At 46.1% G+C, this 27,881-nt stretch overlaps 3 protein-coding genes across 3 annotated transcripts; 1 reads left to right on the top strand and 2 right to left on the bottom strand.

The window, feature by feature from the left end:
- Positions 1–312: 312 nt before the first annotated feature.
- eif2a (eukaryotic translation initiation factor 2A) lies at positions 313–12,302 on the bottom strand. The gene is made up of 16 exons (XM_041940756.1): positions 12,228–12,302; positions 11,038–11,107; positions 10,871–10,942; positions 10,087–10,205; positions 8,504–8,603; positions 6,097–6,179; positions 5,666–5,739; positions 5,435–5,579; positions 5,199–5,315; positions 3,622–3,778; positions 3,294–3,378; positions 2,376–2,708; positions 1,928–2,041; positions 1,676–1,789; positions 1,498–1,563; positions 313–1,366 (listed from the first exon to the last, which is right to left on the bottom strand). Exons 1-16 carry the CDS (start codon positions 12,253–12,255, stop codon positions 1,301–1,303), a joined length of 1,743 nt encoding a protein of 580 aa, XP_041796690.1. The 5' UTR covers positions 12,256–12,302; the 3' UTR covers positions 313–1,300.
- A 1,359-nt stretch (positions 12,303–13,661) lies between these two features.
- LOC121609185 (stress-associated endoplasmic reticulum protein 1-like) lies at positions 13,662–16,104 on the top strand. The gene is made up of 3 exons (XM_041940757.1): positions 13,662–13,874; positions 14,408–14,480; positions 15,430–16,104. The coding sequence occupies exons 1-3, from the start codon at positions 13,791–13,793 to the stop codon at positions 15,468–15,470; spliced, it is 198 nt and encodes a 65-aa protein (XP_041796691.1). The 5' UTR covers positions 13,662–13,790; the 3' UTR covers positions 15,471–16,104.
- Positions 16,105–18,481: 2,377 nt separating this feature from the next.
- mmp23bb (matrix metallopeptidase 23bb) lies at positions 18,482–27,348 on the bottom strand. The gene is made up of 8 exons (XM_041941344.1): positions 27,301–27,348; positions 24,890–24,996; positions 23,307–23,446; positions 22,892–23,059; positions 22,560–22,724; positions 20,365–20,475; positions 20,109–20,235; positions 18,482–19,164 (listed from the first exon to the last, which is right to left on the bottom strand). Exons 1-8 carry the CDS (start codon positions 27,346–27,348, stop codon positions 18,972–18,974), a joined length of 1,059 nt encoding a protein of 352 aa, XP_041797278.1. The 3' UTR covers positions 18,482–18,971.
- Positions 27,349–27,881: the final 533 nt, after the last annotated feature.

Genomic DNA, 27,881 nt, shown 5'->3' with positions numbered 1-27,881 from the left:
TTTTTAATGCTGCTGTAATGCCCAAATTTCACATCACAATGTGAAAAAAGTCTGTAGGCGATAAAATTCAGTTTGTGGAAACCTCGTCACCTCCGCTGGAGACAAAGGTCAAATCCTGCATGACAGTTCAGTCAGAAACAAGCTGCTTTAACTCCCGTCACTGCTGCGTCTGTCAGTGTGTTACAGAAACCTACCACTCTGTATGGCTGCAAAAATATCATGTGACATAAAATCTTCATTTTAAAATTCATTCATACTTTAATTCATTTCTAAATGCACATCATTTCAAAAACTGACTAAATGTTGACTCTAGAAACACTGGAGTGAACGTCTCAGAGATATTTTGTTTATAATGATTTAAAACTTAAATCATAGATGATTGATTGATTGACTGCAGTTACATGTTTTTAAAACAAACATTAGTTACTGAGTTCAAGTTCATTCTCCACTTTTTTAATTTGAGTCCACTTCTTCGTTCTGGAGCTTTCAGCTGTATCTTGGTCTTCATCAATGCTTTGTCCAGTTGTCATTATCATCTTCATCACATCCTGTTATCATGTGACTAGCAAGAGGAATCTCTGTTTGTGGATGAGGACCATAAAATGTGGCTGAAAGCTCCAGTTGTTCATTCTAGCTGACCCATATTTGCATTCTGTGCTGAACAAACATGTAAATAACTGAATGTGACTCAATACCAAAGCGTTTATTAGAGTTTCATTCAAACCTGTTGGTACATGCTGGGCACTGTGGAGACGAGGCTTTTATTCTGAAAGGATCACTAGCAAAGGCTTCAGCATCTGTACAGATGTTGCATAGCAACAGAGCTCCAATGGACTGGTCTCTCTCTCTCTCTCTCTCTCTCTCTCTCTCTCTCTCTCTCTCTCTCTCTCTCTCTCTCTCTCTCACACACTCTCACACACACACACACACACACACACACACACACACACATTTCATTTTTTTTATCTTCTTTCTTCATTTCCTAGAATTCCTCTCAGCAGCCTCCAAAGACAGGAATGGACTGATGCTCTGAGCAACAAGCAGGTGAATGAAAACAGAAGCCGGGTATCCAATCGGTTAATGACTGCATGAGGCATGCCCCGCCCCCTCCCAGAAAGCCCATCTTTTCAGGGGGGGGAGGGGGCAGGAAAACAGTTGTGGCCCTGAGTCTTTGGAAGAGACACAGGACCTCTCTGTAGAGTGTGTGTGTGTGTGTGTGTGTGTGTGTGTGTGTGTGTGAGTGTGTGTGTGTGGTGCATTGGGGGTGTGGAGGCGGGGCCTGTAGCTCCTGCAGCACCCCCTACTGTCCAATCTGCAGCTCCTCCAGCTCCTTCAGCAGCTGAGCCTCCTTCTGCATCTTCTCCAGCTGAAAACAAACACACACCTCAGTGTTCAGATATGAGCCTCACACACACTTGATCACTTTTTAATAACCGTTAATCAGTTATCAATAATGCAGCGACGCTGCCCGATGGACTGAAACATGAAACAAGTCACCTGGTTCTTCTGCAGGACTTTTCCGGACACCTGTTGATCCTTCAGCTCCTCGATAGCTTTAAGTTTCTGAAGGACACAAACATCAGTGACCAATCACAGCACAGAACACGAGGTCTGTACACACCTGAGGTCTGAAGGGACTTCGGTCTTACTGAAGCTCAGTTTAACGGCTCTTTACCTTCTTTAAATTCTTTATCTTCTTGTCAATCTCCGGGTCACCGCTGCTTGGCTCTGACTGGCTGTGGCTGATGGGGGTGGGGTCAGATGGAGGACCAGGTTCAGATTTGGCCTCCTGCAGAATATTTGTCATTATGAAATGATTATTACGGACAAATTAATTCATAGATTTTAATACATAAATCATGTAAATGTGGTTTGAGTGACAGGAAACCAACGTTTGACTTCATCTGATTGGTTAACATCAGCTCACCTGTTTAGCTGTTTTCCTGGCCTCTCGTTTCCTCTGGTTCTTTTGAGCTGATTTAGAAAGACTTTTCTCCCCCGAAGTGCCAGGACGCATGTTCTGAGGAGGCTCCTCCTCATGCTGACACGTGGAAACAAACATGGTTAGACCTCAACATCAGCATCTGCATCAATCAACATCTGTATCAATGTCTCACACTGAAGGGAACTGACAGACCTCCAGACAATCCGGACTGTTTTGGATGATGTGGCCAGACTTCAGGTTTGTGTTCTGACGGTCAGTTTGAATTATTTACATTTACATTATTTATTTCCCTTTTTGACCCATAATCTGCTGTGTGTCCTGGATGGTACCCAGTGGTTTGGGAGCTGTAGTTTTATTTCTCTGAGTTCTCGAGGTCTGACTGCAACCTCCATGTGACGAACTGTAAACCTGTTCAGCACTGGTTCCTCACCAGTTTGGCGCTGGGCGTGGCCGGCAGGTGTCTCAGTGCGGGCGGGCGGTACGCCTGCGTGGGGGGGGGCTTCGTGGTTCCCAGCTCGCTCGGGGCCGCCTGGTACTTGATGCAACGTTCAGGGAAGCTGCCGTCGGGGAACGGCTGCCAGCGGACCTCCCACAGCTCCGAACCAGCCGCCACGTCCCATTTGTGCAGCACGGAGCCGGTGTAGTGCCAGATCTTATAACCGTTACAGACGCGCAGCCGCGGGGAACACGTTGCCGTGACAACATGCTCGCCATCGGGACACCAGGAGAAATGAGTGGTGTCTGGCTCCTGAGGTTTGGACACCTGGGTGAACAGAGATCAGACTGAAGAGGACGAGGAAGGAAACCGGTGGGCGGGACCCTGCAGGTCTGACGGCGTTTATACCGACAGTCAGATGACGTCTGTTGTGGGGTCGAGTTGTTTGGTCTGTAGCTTAGCATCATCAATCAAAGTTAAATCTATAACATCATATCTAATCAATCAATACTGTCCCTCTGGACCTCTGAGCTGCCGTTACAATCCTACAATCCTACAGGAGACTGAACGAGTCATTGCTTCATGAACCTGAAGGTGCCTCTGGCTGGACCCAACGCAGCCTGCATTTACTCTACATCTCTGCCTGCAGCATCCGCTGGTTGTTCCTCTAAACGTCTTTTCAAAAAGTACTGAAGTGATTTCTGAGAACCAAAGTTAAAGAGCTCTGAAAAGCTTTGATGAGTGTTTTGTGGTTGTTTGGTTCATCTGCACGGTTAAAATAACCGACAGCAAACAGCTGTTTGATGCTGCGTTTCCATTCCCACACAGACTACAGACTGGTGTTCTTCTTCCTCCTGTATATAAACTCTCACTTTCATCTGTGTGTTTGTGTCGCTGCTTTTCTCACCACACCTGTTTGTATTTCTTCACATCCCAGACCTCCATCTGACCCCGCAGGTTCCCGAAACCGGCCAGGACCAGGATATGACCCTGAGGACTGAAAACAGGAAGGACAAAACAGTCAGGATCTCTGTCCGAGTGTCCAAACGTGTGTCTAAATGTCCTTCATTAAATCTGCTGAGAGCTGAACTGCAGCTGGAGAGTTTCACATTAACTCTCTACCGCCTCCAGTGGCCTTTAGAGGAACTGCACTCCGAGGCTGTGGACTGGTTTCATCAAAGTTACTTCAACACCTCATACGACTGATGTAGTAACCTGCCAGGAACAGGTGTGTTTTCACCTGTAGTAGGCAGCGTTTCGTGGTCCAGTTCCAAAGTCGAACACCGGGTCACATTTGAGGTTGAAGACCGTCGCTTTGGCCGGCATGAAGCCGTAGACCACGCAGAACTCCGCAGAGTTGGGACTCCACGCCACGTCGTAGATTGGACCGTTCTTCGCTGTTTCAGATGTGGAAAGAGTTTTGTTAGCCTGCTGCAAAGATCAAGTCCTGCTGGTTTCTAGACCAGCGCGGCTCGTTCCTGCTGAACTACAGTAAGAATGATTTCACTGTCAGTTAATGTTCGAGTACTCTGTTGATTAATCGACTGTTTGGTCTAAAGTGACTTTTTCAAAAATCATTTCAGCTCTAATTTCAGCTTTTATCAACGAGATTCAACAGGCAATCATTCTGACAGAGTTCTTGTACTTCAGTTAGTCTCAGTTTGATTCACTTATTTTATTAGTATTCAATCAATCAATCGTTTCCATCACTCTGCCTACAACCAATCAGAACTGTTTAATACTCGGTAAATCTGCTGACGGGTTGGGTCTGAAGACTCAAGTGTGACTTGTTGCCTGCAGAACCCACCTGGAACACGTTTTTGCTGAGCTGTAAGTCGTTGCTGGGTAGTTTGTTCATCAGTGCTAAAGTATGATTGGATGATCAGTATGTGGTCGTTTGTGCAGGACGGTTGTTATGGTGTTCTGTTTGGTTTCTAAGGTGTTGTGGTTGGTTCCATTATTCTATCTAAGACCAAAAACAGGTGTACTGTTTCTGGACCTCATCTCTGATTTGTTTGGGCAGGTTTTTTAGACTAATCCAGGATGTAGACCAGGGGTCGGGAACCTTTTTGGCTGAGAGAGCCATGAACACCACATATTTTTGAATGAAATTCCAGGAGAGCCATACAATATGTTTAAAACTAAAAATACAAGTAGGATATTTCGATGCAAATGCAGCATGGCGTGTGTCGAAGTGCCGCTTTATATTTGACCGCTTCATAGATGCAATTTTATCATTGCATATTAGACACACCACAGAACCAGCTTTCTCCACAAAGGCAAATTCCTCTGTCCATTCCTGCTGAAAAGTACGATACTCGTCGTCTTTTTTTCTTTTAGCCATCTTCTCAGAAGCGTGTCAAAAATTAGTTAGCTGACAGCGGGATTAACGACAAGCCGTAGCACGCCCCTTTGCGCATGCGCACATCGACCGCTATTTTCGACGGCAAAATGCGGCAGCCTCACTTAAACAGTGCCTGTCACTACCCGATCTGCGTTGCCTCGTCTGCGTTGCCTTTGTGATTGATGGATAGATAGATAAATAGATAGACACAACGACATGTATGTTTGCCACTTTCCCACTGAAATGACTGCGAACCGGCTTTCTAGTCGCTGGCTCGCGCGTGCGCAAAGGATTTGTCTGCGAGCCAGATGCGGCCGCCAAAAGAGCCACATCTGGCTCGCGAGCCATTGGTCCCCGACCCCTGATGTAGACTAAAGTAAAAGATTCCACGTTTTGTTCAGCATTTGCCAAGAAACACTTCCAACATCCAGAAAGATAAATAAAAATATCACATCCCCTCAAAGAGAACTCACGCAGCTGAACCAGAGCCGTCTCTCCATTGACAGCCAGGTAATGCAGCGTCTGCTCTCCATAATACGAAGCTCCAGTTTTATCCACCTCGGTACTCGCCGTCACCAGAACCGCGGAGGCTGAGAGAGCAGAGGAAGAGCAGACAGGAAGTGATTTATTCTACGATGAAGATTCGATCAAACTGGAATACATTAATACTGCAGGACTTCCAGGACCAGAGAAAGTCCGGGTCCCCCACCTTTCTTGTTCCACTGCATGGAGACCCTGTCAGCCTTGAAGAAGCTCTTGTTGGCCAGCGCAGCAGTGGGTCCTCCCAGCACCGGGTACTGGTACAGCCGGACGAACGAAGGGGCTCCTTTACTGCCTGGCACATAGACGACAACCTGGAGGGGACAAACGGGACAGGATGGGACCAGGATCAGAGTCAGACCCGTTCCGCCTCTGCTGCTGAAGGGTCGTGGCTCCTCACCTTGCTGGGCTGACCTCCAGGTGACAACACGAAGTCCGACACTTTCTGCATGTGGAGCTTGTTGGCGATTTTGTCTAAAAGAGAAACATCAGAGATCAGAGACGACTGGTCTGCGTCTCACCTGCAGACAAACCAGGGACCTGCATGTGAGACGCACAGGTAAACCCAGGAGCTGTACATCAGAAGCAGCTCAGCACTGAAGGCATCTTTGTGTGGAGTTCACCATGAATGTCCACAGTCCACAGTCTGTCCTGAGACACCGATGGACACAAACACTAAGACTGTTTCTGTCCTGAGGAAGAGCTCAGCCTCACAGCTGGAACCTTTGGATGCTTCTGAGGAAGCATCAGGACCCTGATTAGGGATCAGTGGAGGTCTTCAGTCTGATGAACCCCTCAGAGTCCAGAGAGTTATAAAAACTGGTCTCTTACTGAAGTCGTTGTTCTCGTAGAAGTGCAGCTCGTTGTTGACGCTCCTGACAGAGATCTTCTCATCTTCAGACCAACTGGGACACCTGCAGCCAATCAGAGACAGACAACACTGAGAGACAGCACACAGAGCGAATGAGACTGAACGTCGCGGTCTGTCTCTGTCTGTCTCTACCTGTCTCTCTCTCTGTCTCTCTCTCTGTCTCTCTCTCTGTCTCTCTGTCTGTCTCTACCTGTCTGTCACTCACTCTGTCAATCTTTTTGTCTCTACCTGTCTGTCTCTCTCTCTGTCTCTCTCTTTGTCTCTACCTGTCTGTCTCTCTGTGTCTCTCTCTCTCTGGAGGTCTGAGTGCTCCTTTTAGTGTTGGGGGGGGGGGGTCAGACAGGGCTGCTCTCTGTCTGTCTCTTTTAAACTGCCTCATACACTGATAATGTCAGTGTCATGGTCAAAACCCACAGAGATATCGATCTGTCACACTGTCAACCTGTTCGGGTCAGATCCTCTGCCAAATAAACTGGGGGAAGAGTGAGGCGGCCATGGTGGGGGGCTGGGGGATCCGCTCAGGCTACCGGACTGAAATATCTGCGAGTCTTTCTGGGTAACGACACATTTTTACAGAAAAACTGGGATCATGTTTTAGAAAAGGTCAAAGGTCATACAGAGGTCGCGTTTTAGTCGTCAATAACCTGGTTTCTTCTGCTCTGTGGCACCGGTTGGCCTGCATTGACCCCCCAGCTTCTCTTTTGTCAAACATCCAACGACTGTTAGTGGACTTCTTTTGGGACAGGTTGCACTGGGTACCACAGAGCGTCCTGTTTCTCCCTAAGGAGGAAGGTGGGCAGGGCCTGATCCATCTGGCCAGTAGGGGTGCTGCCTTCCACCTCCAGTTTATTCAGAGACAGATCACTGGACCTACAGACCTGGTGTGGAGACCCACATCCTGCTGCATCCTCAGGCAGTGTGGTGGTCTAGGACTGGGTCTGTCTCTGTTTTTAATGGACCCCAGTAAGCTGAACACTTCACCTCTGCCAGCCTTTTACAGGAGTGTTTTTTCAGTGTGGACTTTGCTGAGAAAGCAGAGGCAGCAGCAGGCGGACTCTCTTTACTGGCTTCTGCAAGAACCAGTACTGTTTGGAGGACATTTAACCAGTCCGAGCTGGGGTGGACCCACTCTGTCCAGACTGCTTCGGACTGCTGGAATTTCCACTCTGGGACAGGTGGTGGAGCTAACCGGACCTGGGTTGGGCGACCCTGCTGGACTTGCGGCTCGGCTGAGAGTGAGGTCAACAAGAGTCATCAACCAGCTGCTGCAACACTGGAGACATCAGCTGACAGGACACGAATGTACTTTGTTGAAAGACTTTTGTGGTGGTGCACTACTACCAAACTGTGCAGACCCGTATCCTGTCATCAGACTGTTTCCTGGTTTTAAAAACTGTTCTGGTCCTTCACTCGAGCCTGTCGACCCTGTAGGTGTTTCTATGGAGGACGCCTCAGGGAAGACGCTGTACAAACTGTTGGTAAAGACTCTGAACCAGAAAAAACTGAACGGACGCAGTGACACCCTGTGGAGGACTTACTGGTCCTTAAACCCTCCATTCAGGCCTGCATGGAGGTCCTTGTACAAACCTCCTCTAGCAGGGAAACATGGAGACCTGCAGTGGAGGATCCTACATGGCGCTGTAGCAGTGAACTCCTTCCTCTCTGTGATCAACGCTGCTGTAGAGGACAAATGTCCCTTCTGCAGCCACAGAGAGACGGTGTCTCACTGCTTCTCAGAGTGCTCCCGTCTCACAGCTCTGTTACTGCTGCTGGAAACCATCTTCAGTCGATGTGGAGAAGTTTTCACGAAGCAGGTTTTTATCTTTGGTTTTAAATACACTCGCCAACAGAAAAACAAAGGACAGCTGCTGAACTTTGTTTTAGGACAGGCAAAGATGGCGGTGTATGTGAGCCGGAGGAGGAAGGTGGAGGAAGACTTGAATGTTGATGTGCTGTCAGTCCAGACTGATTATTGATTTCAGTTTTTACAGGGCTGCTCAGGACCTGGACAGTTTCCAGGTGAGGTGGGGTTATGAGGGGGGGCTCTGCTCTGTAGCAGAGGGACTGCTACACTTTGGACATGTGCTGATGTCACTGTAACATCTGTCAGTTAGTCTGTTTGTGTGAATGTCCTGATTATTGATTTTATACAGCGAACAAAAAGACAAATAAAAGTCTGGTTAAAAATCAAATCTCTCTCTGTCTCTATGTCTCTGTCTCTATGTCTCTGTCTCTGTCTCTATGTCTCTGTCTCTATGTCTCTGTCTCTGTCTCTATGTCTCTGTCTCTATGTCTCTGTCTCTGTCTCTATGTCTCTGTCTCTGTCTCTGTCTCTGTGTCTCTTTGTCTCTGTGTGTTCAGACTCACCAGGAGTCGACCTTCTTCTGATACAGAGCTTTGATCAGCTGACTGCTCTGTAGGTCCCACAGCTGGAGGTTAGCTTCACCCTGAGGACTGTCCTGAGTCTCTGTAACACGCGCGCACGCACACACACACACGCACACACACACACACACACACACACACACACACACACACACACACACACACACACACACACAGGAAGTTGCTGGAGCATCACAAGCTAGCAGACCCTCCAAAATAAAGAACCTTTGTAAATGTTTAATTTCAGTCTGCAGACACGGAGAAACAGTTTAAAACAGGTTATAAAGGGGAATATCTGATTATGCTAAGCTAACCGACGCCAATCGATAAGATAGATAAGATAATTATAGAAATAGATAATTTAATGAAATTCTAGTAGAATGTTTATGTTGTGCTATTTTAATAAACTGCTAATTAAAATCTTGCAGACTAAATCATTATCTAACAGTTTGTCTCTATGTTCTACACTTGGTGCTCAATTATCAGGCAGGTGTGTATTTTGGTCATATCATCATTTTATGGATATTTTTTAACTCCAAGCTGTACAAACTTTAATGCTTGTTGGGTTTAAGCATGTCAGGTGATCTGTATTTGTGTAATGGGGGGGGTGTGGCTTAAGGAGATCAACACCCTCTATCAAGGTGTGCATAATTATCAGGCAGCTTCTTTTCCTCGGGCACGATGGGCCAAAAAAGAGATTTAAGTGACTCTGAAAGTCTTTCAGAGGGATGCAGCGTGATCACAGAACCATCAAACGTTCTGTTGCTGATAGTCAGCAGGGTCGCAGGAAACGTGTCGAGAACGTGCGGTCATATTCCAGAACTGCAGCCCACCTGGAGGACCCAGAGGTACAGGTGTTCAGCGCTCAGAGACGTGGCCGAGGTGAGGAGGGCTGAAACCCCACCACCACCCAACAAGACACATAAAATGTCCAGACTGGACCCAGAAAGATCTGAAGACAGACTTTTCATCAGGTTTTATGGACTGATGAGATCAGAGACTCTCTTGGCTGCATCAGTGACAGGCAGAGCTCCACTTCAACTCAGAGCCAGCAGGGTGGAGGGGGGGCACAGGTATGGGCCGGTATTATTGACGATGAGCTGGTTGGACCTTTTCAGGTTGAAGATGGACTCAAATCAACCTGCTGCCAGTTTTTAGAAGACACTTTGTTCAAGCAGCATCTTTCCAGAAGGCCATGATTTATTCTCTCTTTAACAGATGGAAATTAACGAGTGAGGCGGGAAAAGTTTCGTTTTGCATTTAGTTGCCTGATAATTGACCAAAAACCAAAACCTCACTAATACTTTCTTAAATATTCACTCTGTAGTTCTTCAATAAAATTAATCCTCAAAAATACAATTTGACTAAAAATCGTGCACACAGTGTACACAGGTCACACATTAGCATGCTAACGTTAGCACTCAGTCAGATCAGTTAAGTTACAACCGTCCCGTCCTGTCTGACGGTGTCGTCCTGTCCCTCTGTCCCGACCTGTCTGTCCCGTCCTGTCTGACTGTCTGACTGTCCCTCCCTGTCTAACTGTCCCATACTGTCTGGTGTCTTACTGCTGTACGGTTGCCAGGTGACCAGAACGCTGTTGAGAGGAGAAAAGTCCAGCAGAGACGTCTTCGGGAGGTCAAAGGTCGACACAATGGAGCCGTCTGAAGACTTCACCACAGAGACACTGGGAGACAGACAGGAAGAGAGAGACACAGTCAGACAGACAGACAGACAGACGGACAGACAGACAGACAGACGGACAGGCAGGCAGGCAGACAGACAGATAGACAGACAGACGGACAGACAGACAGACAGATGGACAGGCAGACAGGCAGGCAGGCAGACAGACGGACGGACGGACGGACGGGCGGGCGGGCAGACGGACGGACGGACGGACGGACGGACAGGCAGGCAGACAGACAGACAGACAGACAGACAGGCAGGCAGGCAGGCAGACAGACAGACAGACAGACAGACACAGACAGAGAGAGACACAGTCAGACAGGCAGACAGGCAGGCAGGCAGACAGACAGGCAGGCAGGCAGGCAGGCAGGCAGACAGACAGACAGACAGACAGTCAGTCAGAGAGACAGTCAGAGAGACAGACAGAGAGAGAGACAGTCAGAGAGACAGTCAGACAGACAGACAGAGAGAGAGACAGTCAGAGAGACAGGCAGAGAGACAGTCAGATTTGAAGCTGAAATGTTTTTGGAGGTTAAAAACAGATGAAGTGATTTAGTTATTTTTTAACTTAACGATGTCTCTTATTAAAATCTTCTGCTGGTTGTTTGTCGTTGACTTTCATGAAATCAAAGTTATCATTATTAGATTATTGATGAACGTCATTACTTGTGTCCGTTGCACCACCCGAACAGCGTCCCGTCTCTGCTGAAGGTCATACACCTGCTGGGCCGCGAGTCCCTGAGACACAAACACAGGAAACACGACGTTTCACCCGTCTGTCGATCACAGAGCAAATTCATTCAGAGACACCCAGAACGGCGAGGCGGGTTTACCTCCGGGAGGCCGACAGCTGCTCACATGACGGAGGACCACCGAGCAGAGACGTACCGTCTGATCCACGCACTGAGTCAGAGAAAAACAGCAGAAAGAAGAACACATGAGAAAACAGTGACTGTGCTCATCAATTCATCGCACAGATCAATTATCAGATCCAGCAAACAGTCGGCGCTGAAACCCCCAACTTTGTTTCAATCGATTCGTTATTCACTGACTGAAGATTAAAAAAAACCCTTCAAATCAGAACAGTCAGTTTACAGACGTCTGAGAGGGTGGAGGCAGGAGCTGATGATGTCACCGGTTATTCAATCAGTGTTAATCAATGATTGATCGACAGGATGGACAGCCGACAGCTAGAGCTTATAAAGCAAAGATCAAACTGGAATAAATGAGGAAGACAGGGGCTTAGAAACTGATGAGATCCAATAAGAGACAGTCTGGGTCAGATGAACACCAAATTTAATAAATAATCTATTTGAAGTATGAATATTTACTCCCTCAAAACTGTAATACATAGAGTTTTACTATGAGTACTGTCACTTCAGCTCAGCATACATTTAATACCTGACTGCCTCAACTCTTATTTCGACATTTTTTTTAGCTCTGTAAGAGTTAGATAACCGACTTTTAGAGTTTATTCTCTTATACGATGGCCGAAGTCCATTAGAAAATCTATCAATTAGACGTATCCGTGTCTACCGGCTGCCTGTCCCATTAAATCATGCTGAAAACACGTAGAATTGTAGAAACAAGTGTAACTGTTCAATTCGGCATACAAATAATCTCTCAAACAGCCATAAATTCAGTGGCTCTGAACTGTTCATAACATCGCCTGTTTCCACTGCTCAGAGTTAGACATGACAGAGCTGACAACTTGACCCGTTTTAAAAGATCATTTGTTTTATTAGGTGGATTTTATTTCTGCCGAACAAACCCGAAGACTCCAGTGTCTTCAAGGAAGTCTGTAGTTTACGTTTACATCGTATTTGTATTTGCCATAAACAAATCAACTAAAATACTGCGTGCTAATTATTCTATTTAAAAGAACGGATTACTGTCGGGGTCGTTTACACTTGAGTTCCTGATGTTTGACTTTCAACCCGTAGCCGCAGTTGTTCGGCAACATGTCTGTGTAAACACTTTAAATATACAAGGATAAAGTTTAAGGAAAACAGAAATTACCCACCTGCTAAGAGCGGGGTGGGGGGCGCCATGTTTACGCGTGCCGGAAGAAGAAAAGCTGTCTTCCGGAAATGCGTAAAGGCTGCAGGAGGCGGGTCTTTCAGTGCCACATCAGCATACAATCGCCTCTTTTCTTGAACACGTATTTCAAAAACAAAGTTTTGCATTGAATTAAAGTTTCTGAGATAAACTGTGGCATATTCTTCAAGACATAACCTTAATTATTACAATAAAAAGGTAAAATATTGTTTTTTAAATGTTTAAGGTTGGAGTTGCGTTCACCAGCTGCGTCAAGTTGTCGGAGAGCAAGTGACGGTGAGGTCATATCCGTTTTCAAAGTAAAAGCGTGTTTTACATGGTGCAGAAATTAACAGCTGAAGCAGAAAGTCATATATTTAATGCAGAATAAAACTGTACCGTTGCAACACATTCCATAAAGACGGACTGTTAGCAAAATGTAAAACATTAAAGGAAAAGGTTAAACGTGTGTATTTGTTTAGGGAAAAGACACTTGTGGATAAAACATTCACCCCATTAAGATCATAAATGTGTCAAATGGATTCATTTTTTTATATTCAAAAAACATCTTTAAAAGACAGCTGTAAACTGTGCATATATACATGAAGTTGGTAATGTTAGATAAGATAAAACTTTATTAACCCACAGCCGGGGAAATTTGAGTGTTACAGGCTGCAGGTAATAGCTGTAGGAATAGCAACAAAATAGAAAAGTACAAAATACAAGATAAAAATTGGCTATATGTACATTTTATACAAGGACTATAAAAAAATATGGAAGAAAAAAAATACATATAAAAAACATACTGCCAAAAATTTGACAAGAATTTCACATTTTTGCACATGGCTTGAAATGTTCTTAAAAATTACCAAATTTAGCAATAAACCTATAACTGTTATAGAAATAAGTGTGTATTCTGGTTCACAGCATCTTACAACAATGACAATTCACTGCTTGAACAATGCAAATACAATAACGAATGTAATAACATAAGATCAAAATTAATCCTGTGACAGGGAAATTATATCATAATCAATATAAGCAAAATACAGCAAGTAACAAAAATGACTCTTTAAAAAATAAGTAAAAAACAAAATAGTGACACATTATGTGATGCTTGGCTGTTTTTGACCATTTCTGCAGGATGTACTTATAAGAAAGCCTTGTAATGACACAGCACGATGATATTTAGAAATACTTTACAATTTGTGTAAGTGTATTTATGCGGACTTTGCCGAACCGAATAGTGAAATGAATCATATATATTTTGGCATTAGCAAGAACGTGGGAGGATTTCAGGACGTGGATTTAATTTTGAAAGAGCGCACAGGAAGTTTAATTTGGCACACGTCAGCTTCACGCGGAGGCGGAAGTTCCTGCGGTAGCCTGGGGGCGGGGCTTCAGTCTTTTGAGTACGTAGACAAGAGAGAGAAGCTCCCAGTCGGTCAGCCGCAGGAGGAAACATCACAGAGAGAAGAAGAAGAAGAAAAACAAGAAGAAAAGTCTCCAAAAACAAAGAAAAAAACAACGAAAAGAAGAAAAAAACAAGATGGTTGCCAAACAGAGGATCCGCATGGCGAACGAGAAACACAGCAAGAACATCACCCAGCGAGGAAACGTGGCGAAGTCGACGGTGAGTTCCTGCGAGCAGCATCAGAGACACCGAGACACCGATCTGGTTCAGGCCGAGGGCTTTCTCCAAATCTGAACCCGTTCTAAACCAGTCCAGGCCCAGTCGAGCCCAGTTTACACCTCTGATGAGCTCCTGATATCTGTTCAAATCCTCTGATCGGTTCACAGGAAGCGATCAATAATCATTCATACCAAGAAAATCTGGCTGGTTAACAGAAGGATTGAAGGAGCCTGAGGCACCAAACTGAGGGCACAGTGAACATATGGATCAATGAATGGTTTCAGTATTGATCAGGGGCTGATCATTTTTACTGTGAATTGATCAATTCTGTGTGTTAATCATTAGAAAACTTTCAGATATGTGAAAGAGATTGATTTTATTGAAATAATGAGTTGATCAATCAGAAAACAGACCTGAGATCAGTCAGATTTAAGCTGGTCTGCTGTGTGTTTCCACATATTAACCAAATGATTACCTGAAGCTTTAAATACTCAGTGATCAGTGCTCACGCTGGTGGATCTGCTGTGTTTCAGAGGAACATGACCGAGGACAAAGGTGTGGGTCCCTGGCTGCTCGCGCTCTTCGTCTTTGTCGTCTGTGGATCAGGTGAGTCTTCTTCTTCTTCTGTAACTCACACCAATCCTAAAAGCCACTTCCTGTCTGCAGTTTGAACGCTCCTCTCCTCTTCATTCATGTCCAACGTTGTCTTCACTCTCGTCTTCTAACCACGACGTCAACTCATCACTTCTTCAGAACGCAGCAGAGTTCTTCATTTTCCACCAAATTAAAGTCAGACTGACAGACAGACTGTCATTTTCTGTAATTTCTCATCCGTTGACTCTGAAACACGTCGAACGCGTCATTTGTGTCACACGTTTGTTATTCGATCAAACGATTTTTACATTTTTTAACAGCATTAAACAGAAGTGACGTTACAGTAAATGATCCGAGGCGTTCATTAACCTAAAACAGCTGCTTTAAATGTAACCTCACCTGTTGTGACTGTGGACCCCCCCCCCCTCTGATGTCAGAGACGGGGCGGGGCTAATGGAGCAGCAGAAGTGTCAGTCTGCTCTCTGTGTGTCACCTCGACTCCACAAACACGGATCAATAAACACACCTGCTGCCTTTCAGGTGTTTATATGAGACAAAGATCAGTTAGTGGACGGAGGTCTCACTCTGTGTTAAAGAGCTGAAACTGATCAAAGTCCAGCTGTTCACACGATGCACAACTTTTTAAAGTTTATCATCACACGTTGTTACTGACGTCGTCATCGGAGTCATTTATTGGTGATTAATGGATCTGTAATAAAACATTGATTAGAACATTAATCAGCCGAGTTCTTACTGATGTTATTATATCATATGTATCACAGTAACAACATGGATTCACGTCAGTGTCCATAAAACACCTGAGCAGGAGCTCCTGTGTGTCAGCGCCGAGACGTCCATCGATTATCAATCAGAAACATTTTTAGATCCCAGATGATCAATCACAGGAAATAACTGTCGGATCAGTCAGTGATGAGAATCTGTGATGTTTGTGTCTCTGCAGCCATTTTCCAGATCATCCAGAGCATCAGGATGGGCATGTAGATGTCACCGGCAGGGGGTGGGGCTACGACGGCGAGCAGCTGAAAGCGGTGACGACGACGACGACGGAGCTGTGAGCGCTGACCGGCGTGACCCCCCAAAACTGACCAAAACATTCCTGAACTCTGACACATGTCTGCAGAAACAACCAAACGGACCCCTGAAAACTGCCCCCACCCCTGAAAACTGCCCCCACCCCTGAACAGTGTTTACTCTGTTATCTGCTTAGTTCCTGCCGCTGCCCGCTGACCTTCTCACAGCGTTTCTCCGCCCTGTGAACAAGCCATACATGTGCCTTTCTCTGTTTACCTGTGCTCTGACTCCACCCCCACTGATTACACTTTATCAGTACAACAGGTGGGGGGAGGGGTCATAGTCCAACCTGCTCCTGTAAACTTTCACTCAGACCAAAATAAGGTTCGAGTTTCTACTCGTTCTGCTTCTGTCTGTTCTGTCCAGTATTTCTGGAGTCTTTGTCACATTCCAGATGTGCTGATCTTCCTCCTCCTCCTCCTCAGTGGAAATGAGATGAAGGTCTTTTGAATCAGAAGGTTTGGAGGTGCTGACAGGTGTGTCTGCACTGTGTGCAGCTTCACCTGAACGATCATGCTCATGTAATAAAGTTTCATTATGAAGATGAAGATGTTTGTGTTTCATGATTCAAGCCCCTGCGTGTGTGTGTGTGTGTGATGATGAAGGTAACTGTGGCAGTACCTCTGTTGCTCCAGCAGATGGAGCTGTCTGAGTAGCGGCTGTGAGACCAATCGAGTCGTGAGAGTCGATCCTTCGATTCCTCGCTGCGTCCTTCAGGTGTTGGCGGGGAGTGAAATCATGGGCAACAAATATGATCCTTTTTAAATAAATATCATCTTATTCATCATGAAAGTTCACGTTTTTTCTTCTTTATGCTTTAAAGTATCTTTTGATGTGATGTTGATGTGCTGCTCTTTATGCTAGGCTAACGAGGAGCATCCTGGCTTCCTTTAGCTTTGGTTTCTGTGCTCAGTCCAGGAAGCGACTTTGTTTTCTGACTGTTTTACTTTGCTCTAACTGTTTGAAACAGATGAACTTTCATCATTTACATCTATTAAAAATCCAGTTTCAAAGCGCCGGGCCTCCGAGCTCACTTTGTGACTTCACAGACAGTTTGGAAGCTCATCCCGGTCCAGTATTCAGCTTCATGTGGGCTGTAGAAACCTGAAGCCTGAACAGCGTCGATGGATTGACCGACCCATGAAGAAATGAAGCAGATCAGAAACAAACGAGTGTTTTATAAAGATCGTAAAACGTCTGCAGGGGATCTTTAACATTTCCTCACTGCAGCTTCAAATACATCAGATTAATCACAGCGGGATTTAAAATACGAAGTAAATGTTCCTGCTGATGTAGTAAAACCAGTAAAGGACAGAATGACTGTAACGGTTCAGTTTGCAGCACTGATGCTGAACCGCAGACAGACAAACAGTTTCATCAGTGGAGATTCAAACAGCTGACGAGGTTTAGAGGACGGTTCTTATTTGTATGAAAACTCAAAGTGTTAAATCTATCAGGACAAAAACACAGCTAGCATCCAGTTTATCAGAGTTACTGGGAACGATGGTTACGGTCTGTGACGGTCCACGCCTCTACATGAAGGACTCTGAACATGTCCACGTGGTGCTGGACTGGAGTCTGAACTGCAGGACTCAGCAGCCTGAAAACAGAGCGAGCAGCACGGCCGCGTTCAGCTGATGAACCGTCAGCGCTGCATTGATCTTCATCATAAAATAAGAGGAAGGTGGGATTAGTTAACCTTCCAGTTTAGTAAATCCAGGTGTTTAATCAACCTGGAACCTGCTATCAGATCACCGTTCATCATGTCCTGATGTACCTGCTCATGTTGTATCACAGTGAGAAATAATAAAAAAACAGCATTAAAACCACACAACTCAGTCCTCGTGTGTAAACAGAAGGTCACAGGTTCAGTCCAGTCAGCTGACAGTTCAAGTGTTCTAACAGAAATCTGATTCTGAGCATTCAATAAGAGAAGAAAGATGGCTCCTCGTTCATTTCCTGGCTTCTCTGTTTTGGACCGGAGAGAACAGAGGGTCTCAGGTGGTTTGGCTTCCTGCCCGCCTGATGCAGCTCTTTGTCACATTTTAACTTTCTTCACTCTCGTGGCTTCTGATAAAACAGGAAGTCCCTTCAGGGGAAATATTTCTGTTTTACAGTCACCTCTTTTGTAATGATTGAGTCCAGTAGACGTCACATGATCTGCAATACCGACTGTGGCAACTGGAGGCGACTATCTGCAAGACGAAAGTCAAAGCTGGAGATGAAAGCAGTTAAAGGTCACAGGTCACCGGACGGGTGCCCAGCTGGGCATTTATCTCATTAATCTACTGTGATAGCAGTTAGACGGTAGCGAGGGTTAGGGGCTCAGATTAAACAGCTCAGTTTGGTAGAAAATAAACTCCTTTTGCTTCATTTGCATTTCTAGTTTTGTCTCTGTTGTTGGTTATAAATGATGACCGTTTACCTCCTTTTGGTTTGCCGTAAACAGACAGACATACACGACATCCCATCAGGAGGGTTAGGACATGACGTCCCAACAAGACGATTACAGGAACATCGCATCACTGACGTGATGTTCCACCTGGACATTACTGGTACATGACATCATGCTGTGATGATAAAAGGCTTACAGGTAAATGACATGCTACAGGAAGTTAACGAGGACATGACGTCATCCTCATGAGGACATAACACGACGCCATAAGGACTTCAGGTCCATGACATCCTGCATCATCATGAGGACAACGATACTTATGGGGACGTGACATCATGCCGTGAGCGTTTCAAGAGGTACAAGAGGTTCTGAAGGGTTTTGGGTACATGGCATCCCACATCCTGCCAAAATGATTACAGGGAGATAGCGTCCTGTGAGATTAAGGTACATGATTGCACATGACATCAGAGAGGATTATGGGTACATGACACTCCATCATCAGATTCCTGTGGAGCTGTTTGCAGGAACACCTCAACCCAGGAGGATTACGGAGACATGACACCCTGCTGAGAGAACCGCCGGGATTATAACCTGATGTCGCACAGGATCATGGGAACACGACATCCTGGAGGAGGATTACAAGGACATGACGTCATGCCAAGATTTTTACGGGTAAATAACGTCCTGCAGGATTATGGGTACATGACATCACGCCTGGAGGATTACAAGGAGAAGACGTTTTTACCACAGAGCTGCCACAAGTTAACCATCTGGACCCTTTCAAAGCCTGTTTTCACCATGAGTTGTTGCAGCAGTAGCAGAATTAAGTCCAGCTGAGGCACAGAACACCTTGTGTGAGAACAAACCATCAGAAACACCTGTTCCAGATCAAACACTGAGCATCTGATCTTCTGCGTCTCCACAGACCTCCAATCATACTGAGTGTTGCTCACAAACGTCCCTTCATCACTACATTTATGGTTCTGTTCTCCATGACTCCGTCCCTGGTGATGTCCTCAGACATTGGACGGCTCCTCTGGTTTCAGTCGGATGGCCCACGAGTTGGCGGACACGACGTCCCCCCGTCGATGGATGCGGCAGGTGTAGACGCCCTCGTTGAACTCGTTTGCGACAATGCGGAGGTCCCTGTCCTTCATGATGATGTAGCCGGGGATGGAGGTCAGGATCTGTTCGCCGTCTTTATACCAGCTGGGGAGACAGAACGGGAAAGAAAACAGATGAAATGAGGTTGTTCTGGTTTGAGGACATTGGTCGGTTGGTCTCCTTTCCTCGACCACTGTGAAAATATACAAAACCACCAGGAAGAGTTTTGTTCTGTCACACTTTCATGTTGTGGCTGTAATGAAGACCCACAGTCCCGGGGGCCGCGAGCAGGACCCTCATTTTTACTGTCATCCCTTTACTCCTTGTAGTAAAGTACAGGTCAAAGGTTCAGTCCAAACCGACATGGACACTGGACGTAAGTCTGTTTGGACCTCAGAGAGTCTGAGTTCACAAATGTTTGTCAGATTTTTGTGGAAAGTGAAGCTTCAGGAAGAGATCCTTTCACAGCCGGTTCAGACAGCAGGAAAGGTTGCAGCGACTCTTTGTGTATTTATGTTGCAGGTCATGTTGTTTGAAGCCCATCTGAAAAAATGTGACCATGTCAAATAACAGAAAAGTTCAAAAATAAATCTTTTCTTGGCTTTTTGTTTTCAGTGTATCTGCACCTTCAGGGTTACCGGCTCGCCCTCATATTACCCCCCCCCCCCCCCCCCCCCCCCCCCCCCCCCCCCCTTACTCCATGGGCCTACTCAGGTCACATGATAACAACTGAATCATCTCCAGGACGACGGAGCAACTCTTTCTGCTGAAGAAGGCCTGGGGATGGTTGAAAGCTCTGGAAACAACAGTTTAGTTGTGTTGAGAAGCTGCTGTTTCCAAGATCAAACATGAGATTTCAAACGCTGACTTCACCTCATGAATCTGTTTACAGCTCGTCATCGTATTCAGAGCTGCATCAAAGCCTCTCAGATGTTAATACTCAGCACAGTTAACTGAGTCTCTGGGTTCTGGATGAGGGTCAGACCCCCCTGGACTCTGCTCGGTCTGGTACTTGTTTCAGACTCAGTGTTTAGTACTGATCAGCTGACCTGACTTTGGGCGGTGAGCGGGGGTTTTTGGTTCCGCAGCGGAAACCCACCACCTTCCCCCGGGGAACCATCTTGATCTTGACGTTGGCCGGAGGCGGCGTCGGCGTGGCGACCGCTTCCAGCGGCTCTGGAGGACAGGAAATGAGCGTCATACCAGAGGCGGTGAGACAAACAGACAAACCTCAGACAGAGAATCAGGCTTCTGTTCAAACATGAAGGCTGCAGAATGAAACTGAACCTGAACCTGTCGTCTCACCGTAGCACAGGTCGCAGCGCAGAGGACAGTTCTTCTTCATGAAGGTCTTCCTCCGCTCGCAGAAGCCGAGTCGAGCCCAGGGGTCACAGACTCGCTTCTTATCCAGACAACCTGCGAACAGAAGGGAACAACTGTCAGACTGACAGCGCTGGAAGAAGTGCTCAAACCCCCAGGGAGGATAGGATGTAAGGGGGGAACTATGGGTTGAACCCAGGTGCAGACACAAGGACGTAGATATCATTTAGATAGATACTTTATTAATCTCCAAAGAGAAATTTGCAGTTCCAGCAGCTCAAAAAAACGAATTTATTTAACACAAGGGACACCAAGGAAAACCAAAACTCAGGTAACTGTGAATCAACACACTAGGGTCAAGGGATTACACATAACATGAGGGCAACACCGGGAAACACTAACACGCAACACAACGGAGCTACAGACAAGACCGTGACAACACAAGAAACTTACTAACACAGACAGCAGCTGGGCTTCAGACAAAGACAAGACTTGGAACAAACTCAGGCAGTGGCGCGGGTAAAGAACAAAAACAAATTAGACTAAAGCACTACGGCTACAAAACTAGAAAACCAAAAACGCTCCCGAAGGAGGAAAACAAAGGGCTGTGAAAAACGGAACTGACCAACTAAAAGAACTAGATAAGAAAAACTAACAACTCAAAATACACTCGAAGCAAACGGAGGAACAAGAATCTAAATAACAAAAGTAATCAAACAGGAAATCGCTCTTAACGAGGAGAACTATACTATAACTATGAAAGGAAAACAGAAACTAAATTATAAACAAATAACACTCATGAAAGGAACATGGCATGGAACTCAAACTAACAAGGGAAACGCAGACAACACTAAGGACGGTGGAACACTAACATAAAACAAGACAAGAAACAAACTTACTAGAACTGCGGCAAAAAAGAGACAAAGACAAACCAGGGAGACAATCACGGTGCAGACATGAACAAAGAAACACAACGAAGAACACTCACTATGGGGCTAAGGCTAAGGCTAAGGCTAAGGCTATGGCTATGTTTATGGCTATGGTTATGGTTATGGTTATACTCTTAGATGGCTAGGGAACGCAGAAGGCAAGATGACGCAGACAACGACCCAACAAAGACTGGGGGGAAGACACAGACTTAAATACACAAGGAGGAAACACTAATGACACACAGGTGGAAACAATCGTTCAATCACAAGGGAGGGAAAACACAGGAAGTAAAGTAGACCAAGACACATAACATGAACCTTCAAAATAAAACAGGATGTGAGAAAACCCAGACAAAGACAACACACAATGGGAAACTTAACAAAACCTGGCGTGCAGAGCACAGGTCATGACAAAACCCTCAGGGGCCCCTGGGCAAGAGCCCAGACTGAAAGTACTACTGCAATGTAGAAATACTCTGATACAAGTCAAAGTCCTGCATTTAAAACTTCACATGAGTAGAAGTACAGACCTGTCATTAAATGAGAATAATTTAAATCTGACGAGTAAACCAGCAGCTACAGTTGGTGGTACAGAATAGTATCGAATATCGGAAAATGGAAATATTCATGTGATGTACAAGTACCTCAGGTTGTATTTAAGTACAGAACTTGAGTAAATGTATTAACATGTATTTTTTTCTATTGTAATGTCCTAATTGAAGGGAATTGATGGAGCACCGCGTGAACTGAGCTGAACTTTGAATCATTGATCGTTATTGATCGGCAGAGACCACCCGACACCTTCACGGCTGAACGACCACAGGAAGTGTTGACAATGCTGGCGAGGTTGGCGAAGGAGCACCTGACTATGAACCGTCCACGTAGTTTAGGGGTCAGGACGTTTGACCGACCCGGCGGTGTGGGCGGGCCCTAGCGAGGACAGTCACTCAGCGAGCGCAGGTGCATCTCCGGATGACCCCAAACAGGTTCCCCTGACCTGTCCAGTTCGGCTCAGGTAATTGGACAGTTTACTGGAGAGCGTGATCTGAGGTTTATTAGGCTCAGCTTGAGCCACAGAGGTGTAGTAAGTCAGCACCGTCAGCAGGTGGTGTTGGTCAAGCTGTTGTCCTGAACTGTCTTCCAGTTTTTAGGTGGATAAAAATCATCGTCTGTCTGCCAGAATCCAGTAATAGATGAGATAAGATAAGATAAGATAAGATAAGATAAGATAAGATAAGATAAGAAGTTTACCGTAGAGTCTCTGGATGCCCCAGACGTCGTCCTGGGCGATGTTCCTCTGGCCGGTGTAGGTGGCGTTGGGATGCATCAGAGCCTGAGGATCTCTGGAGTGCCACAGACCGAGAGCGTGGCCGATCTCATGAGCCGCCACCTGGACCAGGTCGTTCAGCCACACCCCTGCAGTCACATGACAACACCTGCGTCTCTGACTGCTTCGTATCAGGTGATCACGTCTTCATTTATCTGTTCGTTCTCAGCTTCAGAGTCTCTGGCTGCTTCACTTTGGACTACTGCCCCCTCCGCTGATTGTAGTACTCCCACTACTTCTACTGCAGTACAGTTACCTTGTTTCCAGCTGAATCTGGACTTGCCGAGGATCCAGAACTCGTGATTGTCAAAGTGAATTTCCCCTCGCGGCGGCAGGAAGGCGTGAGCCAGCTCACCGTTCAGCCCGTCGAAACAAGGGTGGAGAGGAGACCACCAGCAGTCAGTGTGGTTAAAGGTGTAGAAACCTAACACACACACACACACACACACACACACACACAGACACACGCACGCACACAGACACACACACACACACACACACACACACACACACACACACACACACACACACGCACACACACATGCACACACACATGCACACACACACACACAGAAAACACATGATGGGTGTTGTTCAGATTTTAAAACCACATTATCATCATTAATTGTTCTCTGTCTTGGTTTCTCTGTGTTGATTTAGACCACGCCTACCGATGGTGATGTCAGTGGTGGCGTTGCCATCGGTAACCTCAGTGAAGGTCAGCGGAGACACGTCGCTCCACTTAGTGAAGGCGATGCTGATGGCCTTCCTGGTGTCCTCGACATTCAGTGTGTTAGGAAACACTGTGATCCTGAACACAGACAGACAGGCAGAGAGACAGGCAGAGAGACAGGCAGAGAGACAGACAGGCAGACAGACAGAGACAGAGAGAGAGACAGACAGACAGAGACAGACAGACAGAGACAGAGAGACAGGTAGACAGACAGACAGACAGGCAGAGAGACAGACAGAGAGACAGACAGACAGGCAGAGAGACAGACAGAGACAGAGAGACAGATAGACAGACAGACAGACAGACAGAGAGACAGAGACAGAGAGAGACAGACAGACAAACAGACATACAGAGACAGACAGACAGGCAGAGAGACAGACAGGCAGAGACAAAGACAGAGAGAGAGAGAGACAGGCAGAGAGACAGAGACAGAGAGAGACAGAGACAGAGAGAGACAGAGAGAGACAGAGAGACAGATAGACAGACAGACATACAGAGACAGACAGACAGGCAGAGAGACAGACAGAGAGACAGACAGGCAGAGACAAAGACAGAGACAGAGAGAGAGAGAGAGAGACAGGCAGAGAGACAGACAGAAACAGACAGGCAGAGAGACAGACAGAGAGAGAGATAGACAGACAGAGAGAGAAACAGGTAGACAGAGACAGACAGAGAGACAGGCAGAGAGAGACACACAGACAGAGAAACAAAGAGACAGACAGGCAGGCAGACAGACGGGTTGTTGGTAAATGAAGCTCTAATCAGTGGGTTTTGTTGCCCTGAGTGAAGGCTCTCAGGCTGAGTGACAGACTGTGATATGAATCGTTTGATTGGCCGATCTTGGCGGTTCACTTCCTTGGAGGAAGAGTTCAGGGTTAGAACACTCCCCTGCCAGCCAATCAGAGAGCATTCAACGGAACGATTCAGCTCAATCAGTTCAATTCAATCAGCCGCTCAGGCTCTCTGTGCTGAAAGAGCTGCGCTCACCTGTCCCACTCACCTGTTCACCTGCTACTGAATGAAATATAAGAACACTGAAATGAGACTCAGTCATTAATAATGATCATAATAATGATAATCAGCTGATTAGCATCCACTAACGCTGCAGTTCAAACAGGAGATCAGGTGAACTTCATGCTCCACAGGTAAAGAAGAGAAGCAGGTGTCCTGAGGTTCATGTAATGATTCAGCCTCCAGACCCACAGACCAGTGCAGGCAGTGCTGGACTGTAACTAAGTACATTTATTCAAGCACTGTATTTACTCCAGTACAATTTTGTAGTACTTGTACTTGTGTTTCCATCTGATAATATTTTATACTTCTCCTCTTCTGTATTGATCTGACAGCTGATCAATAAACAGTTTATAATTAGCTCGACTGACGTCACCTGTTCAGTAATAACAGGTGAGAAATGTTCTGCTCTTTTTGGATTTTGGTACTTTTGACACTTGAAGTTCATGTTGAATGAAGTTTTGTTCGCCTGCGATGCTTCAGAGCTTCTGGTTGGTGCGTGAGCTCCACCTGTAGGTGAGGTTGTGGTGAGTCCACTTGTGTCCCACAGGGTTGATGGCGTAGCGTTTGCTTCTCGTTCCTCCAAACGTCTCCGTCACTCTGCTGCTGCCAGAAGTCTGAAAAACACCAGAATCTTTAACCGATCACATCCTCCAAAATGAAAGAGGTGTCACTTCCTCCAACGTCCACTAGAGGCTGCTGCCATCAAACTGTCGCTCGCAGTTTGGATTAACACAAAGAGTCGAAGCTACAAGAAGCAGGACAGACAAACCATTAAATGACTCCCAAGGTGCATTTCACCCAAACATCCAATCACAGAGCTTCACATTGTGCTACATGCTAACAGCACGAGGAAGCTAACGATGACAGCTGAAAACAGTCTGCTCTTTGAATCGATGTTCATTTCTGGGTCAGTTCGGGATGAAGTGAAAGTTGGTCTCTCAGGGGAACGAAGACCTTCGTCTGATTGGTGGAGCTTCGATTTGACGGACAGAAGAAAAACAGTCGAGCTGTTTCAGAGTCAGCAGAAAAGCAGAGTGCAGAGTTTGAGACGTGGCAGCAGACTGATTCAGGACAGATGTGAAGCACATCTGGCTGCCTGTCTGTCCTCGTGTCTGCCTGTCTGTCTGTCTGTCTGCCTGTCTCTGTCTTTTCTTTCTTTCTTTCTTTTCTCTCTTCCTTCCTTCCTTCCTTCCTTCTTTCTTTCTTCTGTATTTTTTTCCATCTTACTTTCTTTCATTCCTCCATGTGTTTCTCCTTTGATCCCCCCTCCTCCTCCTCCTCCTCCTCACCCTCCTCCTCCTCCTTCTCACCTACATGTGAACCTCCTCTGTGCCTCCACATCCGTCCACCAACAGAAACTGAACCAGACTGACTGTGAACCTCAGCTGGAGTAAAGACCTGAGGACTTCCTGCCTTTTAACTTCCTGTTCTGTGTCTAAACATCTTGGAGGCGAGCAAACGAGCAGAGACCTTCAACAGAAATGTCCTGAACTGAGACCAGTTGTGTAATTAAAGCTCGTCACAGCAGGAGAACGCAGGTGTTAACCTGCTCACAGCTGTCCGCTGCCACGTCTGCTGGTTCGGAGAAAATGTTTCAGGCTGCTTCTTTTCTATTTTCATGCTAATAAAAAAATAAGAAATACATAGAATCTAAAGAATCTAAATTGTGGTGGAGTGAAGGATCTATTAGCAACAGATTTCAGATCATCATCTACAAAAACAAAAATATGAAAGTCTTAATTTTAAAGGGACATTTGTGGTTAGTTTGGATGAAAAACACCTGAAACCAGACTCAAATCATTCTTTAGTGCCAAAAACAGAATAATAACAATAACTGTAAGACCGCTCCAAGAAAGCAGCAAAGTAAAAATATTATTTTGTTTTTCTTATGTTATTGGGCCCCTGACATCAAGAATCATTTCTAATTTCTAATTTCCACTAACAACACTGCTGAAGGGCCACACTGCTGAGGGGCCACACTGCTGAAGGGCCACACTGCTGAGGGGCCACACTGCTGGCAGGCCACACTGCTGAGGGGCCACACAGCTGAGGGGCCACACAGCTGAGGGGCCACACAGCTGGCAGGCCACACTGCTGAGGGGCCACACAGCTGAGGGGCCACACAGCTGAGGGGCCACACAGCTGAGGGGCCACACTGCTGACGGGCTGATGCAGCTCCTCGGCAGTTTGGACTGACTGAAAAGGACTCTGATGACCTTTCAGTGGACGGTGTGATCTTCAGCTGTGGCCCCTGAAGCGGGACGTTTCAGCAGACTCTCAGCCTCCACTTGGCTCCAGTCTGCTGCTGAGCTCACAATATCGGTTTATTGACAATTTGAATCTGTTTTGGGATCATTTGGGATTGAGACAGATCTCCTGACGTTGCATGTTTTCACACTCCGAGGAGGAGGAGGAGGAGGAGGAGGAGGAGGAGGAGTCTGGTCCTGTTTCTTTGGTAGTTTTATGTTTTATTCATACTGTTTTCATTCACTTCATTTTCACGTCTTTACTTCCTGTGGACTCTGCAGAGCTGAAGGGCCTCACAGTAAAACCACAGCTGGAAATTAGCAGTAAAATAACAGAATGATGATGAATTTCACTGGTTTGTTTTCAACACCAGCTGTGTTTTACTTCAGTAATATTTGAATATTGATATTGATTATTGTCATCATGAAGGAAAACAGTCCGAAATGTCTGAACTGATGAAAGTTTTAATCATATTAATCATTATTTTTAGTTTAAGTTAAATGATTGATCTGTTACGTCACTAATTGATTAATTAGAGTTTAGAAGAATTACAGAGACCTCGAGTTGAGGGTAAAACTGTTCTGGTGTCAGTAGTTTAGATTCAGGACTCTGCAGAGCTTCATTGAGAAACTCAGTTGACTGACCTGCGGCCTCAGAGCGGCTCCGCTCACCTTCATCACCATCATCATCATCAGCAGCAGCTGCAGAGGAAGGTCCATGATGACACCTGGACTCTACACAGTCCGACACATGATCCGCCCGCCAATCAATCAATCAATCAGTCTGTGAGCGTGTCCACAGAAAAGGTCTCCACGCGCAAACACTTAGGCAGTGATTCCAGGTTTCCTCAAATCCTCGTTGGTGCAGGGGAACCGACCCTGAGACTAGCAGCGGGTCCGGATCCGAGCCGCGCCGCTGAGAAGAGAAAAAGACCCGAGGAGTTGCTTCAGTCCGGGATGAGCAGCGTCCTGGACCCGGTCCGTCCTGCTCGGCTCTGGAACAAACTGAGGGGAACTTCCGAGACAGTGCGCTCGCTGCTGCAGTGGGGCTGGTCCGGAGGGGCGGGGTCAGGTGTGAGTGTGTGTGTGAGTGTGTGTGTGTGGTGTCCATTTACACAGAGACTATGTGCAGTTTAACACTTTTGCTTCAGATAAAGTCTGAAAGTTTGTGTTTTTGACAAGAAATACTCGAAGTTCCTCAAATAATTTTAATCATTTAATTAAAACTTAAAATTAACTAAAAATTAATTTCA

This window comes from Chelmon rostratus, chromosome 7, assembly GCF_017976325.1.
Source record: "Chelmon rostratus isolate fCheRos1 chromosome 7, fCheRos1.pri, whole genome shotgun sequence".
NCBI classification, from domain to species: domain Eukaryota; kingdom Metazoa; phylum Chordata; class Actinopteri; order Chaetodontiformes; family Chaetodontidae; genus Chelmon; species Chelmon rostratus.
This window is presented reverse-complemented; position numbering and strand designations above follow the sequence as displayed.